This window comes from Malania oleifera, chromosome 3 (assembly GCF_029873635.1).
Source record: "Malania oleifera isolate guangnan ecotype guangnan chromosome 3, ASM2987363v1, whole genome shotgun sequence".
In the NCBI taxonomy this organism is placed as follows: Eukaryota; Viridiplantae; Streptophyta; class Magnoliopsida; order Santalales; family Ximeniaceae; genus Malania; species Malania oleifera.
In genome coordinates, this window is record NC_080419.1 from 6,295,558 (window position 1) to 6,307,031 (window position 11,474).

Below are 11,474 nucleotides of genomic sequence, written 5' to 3' on the forward strand. Positions count from 1 at the left end.
AAAATATGGAATAATGCAATACATTACGATTTTGCAATACATGATAGATAACATGTTTATTCAAATTATTATTTATAAAATGTTCGGCGCAAGGCTGTGATTGATAGTCGGCGCAAGGTCGTGTATTATGTATGATTTCGACGCAAGGCCGTATTTATGAAATGTTCAGCGCAAGACCGCAGATGTGAAAGTAATCGGCGCAAGGCCGTATGTATTATGCTATTACAGAAAATGCTATCAATCTATGTACGTTAAACGGTATATTATCATGTGTTGACTCTACGAGTCCAATCCTGTTTTAATAATGAAAAATCACTTGGTATTTGATTTGTGCATTGAGTTTGTGAATAGAACCTATATTAAGTATGCACGGAAAGATAATGAGTCATGGAAGCCATAAACTAAAACTGATACATTTTGGCAAGCTCCATGGAAATCAAAGAGTACAAGAATCAAGATGCAGGCGACAAAGTTCAAGAACATCTTGGGAATGAGTATTTAGAACTTATGTATTTACATTCTCGTATGATTTAATTTGAGGCTCAACGTAACTTAGAATGATTTTAGGATTCATGCATTTCATGTACATCATTAGGGTACTTTCATGGATTTAGAAATACTTTTAAAATCATGCAAAATATTTTTTTATAAATGACTCAAGAAAAAAGAGCAAAGAAGATTTTTAAATTAGAAAACAAAAATTGAGAAAAATGGGACTTCAGTAGCCTGAACTCACCTTCAGTAGCTTGAAGAATTTCTTTAGGAGCCTGAAGATTAAGTTCGGTAGCCTGAAGAATTAATGGGAAAACACAGCAAGTTGGCCGAGGTACCTCGGTCGCGTGACCCTGGAACATTAGGCGCCTGAACCACTTCAGGAGCCTGACCCTATCCTTAAGCGCCTGACCCTGCATCCTAAGTTAAATTTTCAAAGGGTTAAGGAACTTCGGTCGCCTGGGCGCTCACCCTCAGGCACCTGGACCTGCGGGAAACTTAAAATTGTGATTTTTATTAAACAAACTCGCGAGCCATTTCTTTAATCCAACGATTGAGATTAATCCTAAGGGTAAGACACTATATATACTGAATATCTAAACCCTAGAATGAAGCTAAGAAACTCAATAAAGAGAAGAACACATCTTGTTGAAAAAACATTGAAAACTTGCTCCTATTGCTATACAATTGCCTACACTTCAATCTCTAACCATCAAGCTTGGGCAAATCAACTCAAAATCTCAAAGGGAACTTATTTACTCATCTGAATTTTCATTCTAGTATTGAGGTTTGATCATTCAAGTTATTATTTTTAAGAACTTCTCGTCTCATTACTTGTTATTGAATATCATTAGAGAAATTGATCTTAAATGTGTGTATATATATATATTTACAAGATCATTACTTAAGAAAGGTTTTATCTATTGGTTGAATAGTGTTTGATTCAAGAGTAAATCTATTTTTCAAAGAACTTCTCATTCCAAATCTATTGTTGAAATAAGCCGGGTGATTGATAGTGAGTATATTTTCACATAGATTATTTGGATAATCTCACTACTTGATTAAGTTTTTTTTGGGGGGGGGGGGGGGGTTAAAAAGATTTGATTCTAGTGTGTGGTTGTTAAAGGATCTATATTTTAGATATATTAACGTTTGATTAAATATCCTTTGTTTTTATAAATATTCATTTTATTGAGGGATATTTTTCTAAACAACAATATATTCTGTTTGTGAGTGTTGAACATCATTATCTATATATATATATATATATACATGCTTGCATATAACAAAGATTGTGTTGAGATTGAATATTTGAAAGGAACCTTTCTGGTTGTAATTGATACAATATTCAAAGCTATTTAATAAGTTCACAAAAAGATGTATTTGTGCGTTTTTACCAAGTGAACTAGAACCCTAAAATTCTCCAAAGTGCTTAAATATATCTTTATTTGGAAGATTTCATAAAAAAAAGTATTGTGTTGAAGCATAATCATTCATAAAATGATTGTATTGTTTCCATACATTTTGAGTTTCAAGTTTCATCATATGATTATATACTAGGACTTTGAATTGTACTCACTAACTTTGTTAGAAGCAATATTGAGTGTTTTGCAGATTAAATTATATTCAAGGTTCAGTTTGTGAACTAGGATTGAGGAGAGAGTTGTATCTCTTATAAGCAGCGGATTAGGAGGGAGTTGTATCTCTTGTAAGCAGCGGATTAGGAGGGAGTTGTACCTCTTATAAGCAGCGGATTGTAAGGGAAGCTCCATCCCAATTTAAGGAGCAAGGATTATAGTGAAATCCTTGAGTGAGTTGCTCAAGGCGAGGACGTAGGCCGGGTTGGCTAAACCTTGTAAAATCATGGTTGCATTCTCTCTTCCCTTATCCTTTTTATTTTCCGCATCGTATTTCAATTTCCAACTTGCTTGTGTATGTTGAATAACTTTACACACACTTAATTGGGTAAAAAGGAATTCATAGATTTAGTAATTCAAATCAGCATCAAATTCTAGCCATTAATTAGTTAAACATCAAAATATAGATTGATTGATAAATAAGTTTCAAAGAATTTTTAAAATACCCAATTCACCCCCCCCCCTTTTAGGATTACACCTAAATTAACATCATGTATTACATATTATCAGAACCCAGCTAATAGTTTAGTTCAATTACAGGAGCACAGTACCATAGAAATAGAGATTGATTGATAAAAGGTCTTGAAGGAATTGGGTCAAACACCTAGGGGTGCCAAATATAAAGTAATGACCAACTAGTAGAGACCCAAAAACATAAACTAGAGAACTTACTTAAAGAAAGGAATTAGATGAAATGAAAATCATCGAAGGGGACAGCAAGGATGTTAATGAGCACTATGTTAGAAATTCTGAACAAGTATAATTGTATTTCTAATTCATAAGACTATACATGGGTGCCTATTTATATAGGAGGCACGGAGTGCTGTACAAGTATAGTACAAGTGTGTAGTACAAGCATATAAGGAATGTATAAGTAAATAAGGAATACACGTTAAGCCCCCCCCCCCCTCTCAAACTCAAGGTGGGTGGGAATGCGATTGATAGTATGAACAGCATGAAGAGCAGCTTCACCCCAAAAAGGAGTAGGAACTTTGGTAGAGAGAAGGAGAGCACGAACAGTGTCCAGAATATGACGAAGTTTTCATTCGGCTCTGCCATTTTTCTAAGAGGTACCTGAACAAGTAAGGTGATGTACAGTGTCATAGGAATGCAAAAGGGCTTGAAAAGCATATTGAGTATATTCAATAGCATTATCAAATCGAAAAATCTTGATACGTTTGGAAAATTGTGTATCAACCATTTTTGCAAAGTTACTATAGATTGGTAGTAATTCAAAACGAGATTTCATGAGAAAAATCTAACTATAACGAGAATAATCATCAATAAAGATAACAAAAAATTGTGATCCACCAAAGTGCGATAGAAGGTAAAGAAGAAACTGCAACAACTGTAGTGGCAATAGAAATAGGAGCAACAGGTGGAAGATGAAGGTTGTCCACAAGAAACATATGCCCAACTCTAGGATAGGTCAGGTACATGGAAGACCCCAGGAACTGAAAGGTCGGAGGTTGAAACAGACCCTAGACTATTGCCATGTAAAGTGGAACCATTAGCTATATAAATATTTAGAGGGTGTGGTGCAGGTTCGGGTTTAGAAAATAAGGATGAGTGAGGTGTCATGTGGTTGCAATAGGCAGAATCTTTAATAACTCAGAAAAAAAAATAATAATAATAATAAATTAAAATTATCAATCAATTAATTAATTAAATATTATTAATTTAATATATTAAATAAACAAATAAAAGGAATAAAAAATTAAATTAAATTAAAATTATTTATTGTTAATCAATTAATTAATTAAGTATTGTTAAATTTGATTTGTTGAATAAATCATATGATATATATATATATAATGTTATTAGATAAAGTAAGTAAAGCAAAAAAAAAAAAGAAATGAAAGAATAAAGGAAGCAACTAGGCGGGTTTCAAATTGAAACATAGAAGCCCCCTGAAATTCTCACGTATCCTCCGTTTCCCACTTCGTTTCCGTCTCTCTCTCTTCTCAATTTCTCAGCGAATGTTCGGCCAATCGAAAAACAGAAGGTGTCGTTGGATTCCTAACTCCGCCACCTGCATTTCTACCAGAGCAGATTTGTCGTGGGAGCGGCGTAGGCACCTTTCTTGAGGTAAGATAATTTTTTCCTAATTTCTCAATTTTTTGTTAAATCTTTTGTTAAATCAACGATCAGACACCACCACGAGGTCCTAGTCGTGATCATCGTCATTTTGGCGTAGGTAATTTTTCAATTAGGATTTCTTAGGCTCCACTCCAAAGTGAGAGTGAGATTTGGGAAATTTGGCAAACTTGTTATATTTGACAGTATAATTGTTTATTTTCTATTTAAGGGCCTAGGAAATATTTAAATAGTATTTTTATTTAGGATTAATTTAATGGAATTAGGATTTTTGATTCAGGGTCCGGGTGAGCGCCACAGGGATTTTTTGGGGTCCCTGTTGACGTAGTTCAAGAAATCAGGTAAAGGGAAATTATATATTAATATTAAAGCAAATTTTATGAAATTAAAGGTAATAAACAATGTTATAATATATGTATGTTTTAGTGTGAATTATTAAAATGTTAATCATGTAAAACTCTGTTTTTTGAGCCTAAGACCACTTATTTAGCTATGTATATGTGGAAATGAACTAATAAAAGTGAAAAGTGATTTTTGAGGAATTATGTAAGAAATGAAATGTATTTTCAGCATATAAATGTTAAATGTGAGTTGACTTATTTTACAGGAATATGTATGAATTTTACCGTTAAATTGTGTGGCATGAGATTCTGTGTAAATATATGTTAAATGTATGAGATGTAGGCTAAGTAACTAAAGTATTGAGAATAAAATATGTTCATTGTATATGCTAAATACAACCATATAAATGTAAGACAACTGAAAGACAACCATGTTAGCAAATTCTAGCACACTTCTGTGTAGACTAACTGATGACAGCTGAAAGGAGTTATAGACTAACTGATGATGGCTAAAGACCAGCTGTAGTACGCAGAAAAGAAATGAAAATGCAATGTAATGACAATGAAATAATAAAGGAATGAAATGACAAATGTGAACAATGTAATGTTGATGATTATGTAAAGTGAAATGCAATGCAATATTTAAGCTATGACCATAAATAGATGTGTATGATTGAATAATGACAGAAAGAATAATCTATTATGATATTAGAGGTATTTATGTATGTAGAACATGTTACATTTGGGCGGGGCACACTCTTCTCCTGAGGGCTTGTTGAGTAAGGCGAATGCACTAGTAGCTTCAGATGTGACAGTAGCTGCATAATATATTAGGGCAGAGGGAACCTACTTGTATGAGTGGGTAGATTTTCCTATCTTTAGGGCCTTCGCTAGTAAGCTATTGTTGAACGGTATGAGTACGAGATCAATCTAATATTTGAGGGCTTACTGAGTAAGGTGAGTGCTCTAGTATGCTTCAGTTGTGACGTTCGGGTTGCCAAATGTATTAGAGCAGAGGGGTGCTACTTGTATGGGCTGGTAATCACCCCTATCCTTGAGTAATCTCGTGGGTTAAATCTTTTGCATGTATTTGGTTAGGATCAGAGAATGATTTCAGAAATTATGTTAACGATTGACAAATGTTAAATATTATGTTGTTATATAGACTCATGTAGGTCACACACTATTTTAATATATTGTTTCTTCCCTTACTGAGATGTGTCTCACCCGAATATAAATGTATCTTTTTCAGGATTTCCTCGAGATCGAGCTTAGAGGGCTCGAGATTTTGTAGCATTTTTGAAAAATAGAAAGAGAGAAGAGTATATATTTTTATGTTAATTTTTAGATATATAAATTTATGTTTTTTGTTCTATGTTTTGAGTTTTCTGAGATAGGAATGATTGTGAATAGTGGATGTTTGTGGGGATATTTATATATGTTGAATACAGGTGGATGATTAATTTATTATGGTTGGTAGATAATGACAATAAACTCTAGTAATATATTTGTAGAGATTATATTTATATTTTTCGCTATGTACATGATATTATAATGTAGATTATCAGGTAAATGAATTGATTAGTAGCACTCCGGGCAGCCCACGTAGAGGGTCGAGGCGTTACAGAATCAAAAAACCAAGATTGAGACTTACAGGCAAGACTGAGATAGCAGTGGAAAGGGATACATCACCAGCCATACGAATAGCCTAAGCTATTTTGTCCTGTAGTTCAATGGAGAAAAGGTGGATAGTGGTTCCAGAAGACTGAGACTCTGCTGAGACAGAATGCATTGGTGGAGTATACTCAGGATTGGCAACAACTGCAGTAGATTTGTTGCGATGGTAGCAAGTCTCAATAGTGTGGCCAAGACGCTTGCAATAATTGTAGAACCTTTTGTTGGACTGCCTAGAGAAAAAGGCATCAAACTTTGATTGGGAAGGTTGTTCTATGGGAGCAGAGGGAGCAATAGACAGAACATTCAGCTTATTCTGGGCTTGAAGGGTTGCAAGACAAGTTTCTTCTCTAGCCAACTCATTTACAGCAATATCAAGAGAAGGAGGAAGACTGCAATTAAGAAGCTGACCTCGAATGGGCTCATAGGCTTTATCAAGTGACATCAAGAACTCACAAAGATAGAATTCATCTCGAACAACAGCACATTGTTGAGCATCTTTTGAGCATTCCCAAGTTGGATCAAAAAGGTCAATTTGGTCCCAAAGGAAGCAAAGCTTATCGTAGTAGTCATTGATAGATTGCCCTGGTTCTTGTCGGAGCTTATGCAACTTAACCACTAACCGATATTTCATGGATCCGTGAGAAGTGGAATATCGTTTGGCCAACATATCCCATGCAGATTTTACATCATCAAAGCTGCCCAACAGATTGGAGATGGAAGGAATGGAAGTGTTCCGGAGCCAAGTAAGGATCATAGGTTATGACTATCCCATTCAACTAGGTGAGCAGTGAATGCAGTAACTTCTTCAGCTACCCCTTTGGCAGGAATAGTGATTGCACCAGCACAATATTGCAAAAGCATGCGACCCTTAAGAAAATTGTGCATAGCTTGATACTAAGATAAATAATTCCTAGTTCCTTCCAATGTAGTAATGATGGGGCGAGGAATAAAAATATCCTTTTATCCATTTAGAGACACAATATGCAAAAATGAAATCTACGCGTAAAACTGGATAAGAAGAACCTGGCCTGAAAAAGTCAACCCCAAAAAAGTCAACTCAAAGTCAACGGTCAACAGTGATGATGTGGCATGCTAACTTGGTAAGCTGACGTGGCGTGCTTACGTGGAAAGCTGGCGTGACGGTGGGACCCAATAATGATTGTGCTAAATTACACCGAATAAATTCTTAGGTAAGTGGGGGTTCACAATGGACCGCTTAAGTCCCTTTTTTCCTAAACATAATTTTTCTTAGACACGTAATTAGCGCAATATAATTCCTAGGATCTTTGATCTAGCGTGTAGGCAGCCGGTGATTGGCGCGTGAGGCGTGTAGATTGTGAAGCAGAGGATGTAGCGGTTTGTGGTGTGGTTCCTTGACGACGACGAAAGCATGATAGAGAATGAGCAACACCAAGAAAACAAGACTGCTAAGAAAAGGTCAAAGCAGTGGCTCTGATACCATGTTAGAAATACTGAGCAAGTATAATTTTATTTTTTATTTATAAGACTATACATGGGTGCCTATTTATATAGGAGGCACGAAGTGCTGTACAAGTGTAGTATAAGTGCAGTACAAGTGTGTAGTAGAAGTAAATAAGGAATGTACAAGTAAATAAGGAATATACGTTAACACACTAAAAGAAGGAAACTAAAAGGAAAATCATGCATTAAAGAGAGTTGAAATCGGAAGAAAAGATTAAAGGCACAAAACCAAGTTTATATACATGGCGGAAAGAAAAAGGATGCATACATCTCTCAAACACATGGCACACAGTAAGCATCTAGCTAGGGATTGCTAACAAGCGCAAATGTCATCAACATACGTGTGTGAGCCTCAAAAACTTGAAGGTCATAAAAATCACATGTAATATAAGTGTATGCCTCCTCAAAATATTTCATGGCAAAACAAATGGATTGGAGGTTGTCATGTGTCACAAATGGACACTGGCCCTTTAAACCCTAAGTCACCCTATGAAAGAAGTGGGAAGCTAGGGAAGATCCCCACATGTCTCATGATTCAACATGACCCCTAAGAACCGATATTGGTTTGATAGTTACCATTGTGGATACATTAAGTCAAAGGAGAAGCCATGATGGAGCACTCCATGATTCTCCTGAACTATGATTCACTCATCAATTAAGCAAGACCCTAGTAGACATAGTAAAGTGATTGAAGGAGCAAGCACACCTAATAAAGGTAAGGGAAAAACACTCAAGGAAAGATCTAGTCATGAACCACCCAAACAATAAAAATCAAATGAAACCCCCATGGGCATGGTGCAGTGGTAAAGAGCCGGGCAATCCAGTATGAGCATCGGGGGTTCGACTCTTGGTAGATACACTCAAGAAGTTAGCAGTTAACCATGTCATGTGGATGGTAAGTTGAGATGTGTCCTAAGAGGCGAGTTGACAAAACATTTAACCGGGCTATGAATAGACTGTGACCGCATCCGATTTATACTGGTGGCGAACCAATGGGGAAGGCTCCTGTCCCTTGGGTTCGGTACCGCATCGAGGAGTTCGAAGGGCTCGTCAAGCACAGGAGTTCCCATGATAATCAAAAAAAAAAAAAACAAATGAATTTTTTGGGGTCCTGCTCTCATGACTTCATTCCCCTATTTCATTTGTCTAATCTTTTAGTCAACAAAAATTAAGACATCTAGTATGAAAGAATGACCGTTGGTGTATGAAACAAATATCTACACCAACATTTATTTTTATTTTCAAGTTGTAGATATACTGTCTAGCTAATTATATCAAAGCACTAACTAAATCATATATAAAAAATTAATAAAAAGAGACAGATACAATTAAATAATAGATTTGTGTTGGAGAAAAATGATGCTACCACTTTTTTATTTGGAAAAAAAAAAAAAAAGAAGGGAAAAAGACGTAGTTAAGCAATAGAGGGGAGCATAATTAGTACTTATATTTTTTTAATTTGAATTAACTTTTTGTCCCCACATTATTATTCTTATGATAATAAATAAATAAATAAAAGCATATAAACCTTATTTTAAAACTGCAACTTGCAAAGATTGCATCAATCTGCCAGTGAAGAAATATTTTAAATAAAAGTGTTTTTCCTTTTTTCCATGATCAACTTGCATATTATATGATATTATATTTTATATTATATGAATCCAATCAGCTGGAAAATATTAAGGTCATCATGTTCATTAGATAGGCACATGCGAAAATCTATGAATGACAAGAAGGTGCGTGCGTGTGGACTTTCATCATCATTTTTTTTCTAGTGGGCATGCTTTGTGTGTGTTCTTATTTTTAAAATTTTTTCATTAAAAAATGAATCATGATAACAAAGTGTAATAATGTGGGGTGAAAAAGGCTATATTTGTGTAGATTCTAAGCTAATTTTAAATTGTAATTTATGTAAATTTAGACCGAACTTGATATATATATATATATATATATATAAAATAACAAGCCACGTCCGTGTCTACTTTATGTATTATTATTGTTAAAGTCCACACTGGTGGGTCATCCTATGTCTGTGTATGTTGTAAGTTTGCTTAAAGTCTAAGTTTGTTGGCTTGATGAGTCAGTAAGTCTTGCATAATTAAAGGTGGTGGGTCACTCCCGCACAAATGCAGCCGCCCATGTGCTATCACCTTTATTTATGTCAGTTGTCAGTTGTTGAGTCCTCTTTGTCAAAGTTGTCAGTCGACGCCACAAAGTCTTCACCGACTTTGCTTTATGTCGTCGTCCAACTTTATGTCTCTGTCGAGTTTGCTTTATGTCACTCTCGTTGTTTGCGTATCATGTAAGTCTCGGGGTCTCAGACCTCTATATAAGGGACTGCCTTCCCTTTTGTAAGGCAGAGAGAAGTTAGATCAGAATCAGAGTGAAATAAACTTTGTATAATTTTAAATTATTATTTTTTATTCCAATTCACATCTAAATTTCAATCTCTCAAATTTGGAATCATAATATTTAAGATGAATTTCTATTTATAATTGTTGTGTGTAATTCAGCTGATTGCTAATTCTATTTTCATATTTTAATTAATTCCAAACAAATCACAATAACAATATGATTTTGTCTAAGCATCAACCACAATGACACTTAAACTTAAACCTGTTTATTTTGACACGTGTCTGTGCTAAGTCTGATCAAGAAAAATATACATTCACCAATCCAATATTCAGCAAAGTATAAACAATATGTCATAAGCACAATCCACAAGAACACATTTACGTGGTTCGGCCCAAAAATTGGCCTACATCCACGGTAGAAACTCACCTCCAGAGACACTATATTAAATCGGTGGAAATAAATACAAGTGCACACAGATTTACCCTTTCTTGTCTTACCGATCTCCTCTGGAAATCAGCCCAAGAATAATCTAAGAAACCCTCCCTTTGCACCTGCGAATAACCATAGGTTTCTCCTTATATTCCTCCCTAATTTCCCTAAAAGAAACCCTCCCCAAGAAACTAAATCTGAGCTTTTACCTTGCTTTACCTGAGCGTGCACCTCTGCTGGAGATCCCCAACGCCAAACACGCACCTCCTGCCGTCTCCCTCTCGTGCGCGCGCGGTGTTGTTCTCTCTAGGAAGGCAAGCTACAATCTGTTTTTGGTTTTGCAGGTGCTCTCTTGCGGTTGGTGGAGGAAGACCTCCTTCTGCGCTGTGGTCTTTGCAGCTGCAAACACAAATTCTCTAGACCCTCTCCCCGCCCCTCTGCTGCTTTTTGTTTCTTTTATTTACAACAAGAAAAGGAACAAATTACATCCATGCCCCTCCATAATTAAAAAACAAAGAAAAAAACAAACAACAGCCACAAGATCCCTTAATCAGATGGACGGCTAGGATTCTTTCAAGCCTTGACATTCCAACAATTCTCCACCTTGGCAAGCTTGTGATCCTTACACCTCCTTAGCATCTCCTATGGCGGTTCCTGTTAAACAAATACTAGAAACGTCCAAGGTTAACCAAGTTCGAAAAATGTTCAAACTTGGAGTTAGGTACTACTTTAGTCATCATATCTGAAGGATTATCCTTCGTTGGAATTTTTCTTACTTCTATTTCTCCACTAGAAATAATATCTCTCACAAAATGCAGCCAAACATCAATATGTTTGGACCTATCATGATAAACATGATTCCTAACCAAATAAATAGTGCTTTGATTGTCACAATAAATTGTAACGGTCCTACTATACATTCCTAACTCTAGGCATAGTCCTTTTATCCATATAGCCTCCTTAA

General features: G+C 35.5%; 1 protein-coding gene and 1 long non-coding RNA gene across 2 annotated transcripts; both read right to left on the bottom strand.

Moving 5' to 3' along the window:
• Nucleotides 1-6,275: 6,275 nt before the first annotated feature.
• Nucleotides 6,276-6,998, bottom strand: LOC131150525 (uncharacterized). Its single transcript, XM_058101286.1, has one exon. The coding sequence runs from the start codon at nucleotides 6,996-6,998 to the stop codon at nucleotides 6,276-6,278; it is 723 nt and encodes a 240-aa protein (XP_057957269.1).
• Nucleotides 6,999-10,331: 3,333 nt separating this feature from the next.
• On the bottom strand, nucleotides 10,332-11,164 carry LOC131150431 (uncharacterized). The gene is made up of 2 exons (XR_009135531.1): nucleotides 10,720-11,164; nucleotides 10,332-10,632 (listed from the first exon to the last, which is right to left on the bottom strand). It is a non-coding gene; the product is annotated as an uncharacterized LOC131150431 (long non-coding RNA).
• Nucleotides 11,165-11,474: the final 310 nt, after the last annotated feature.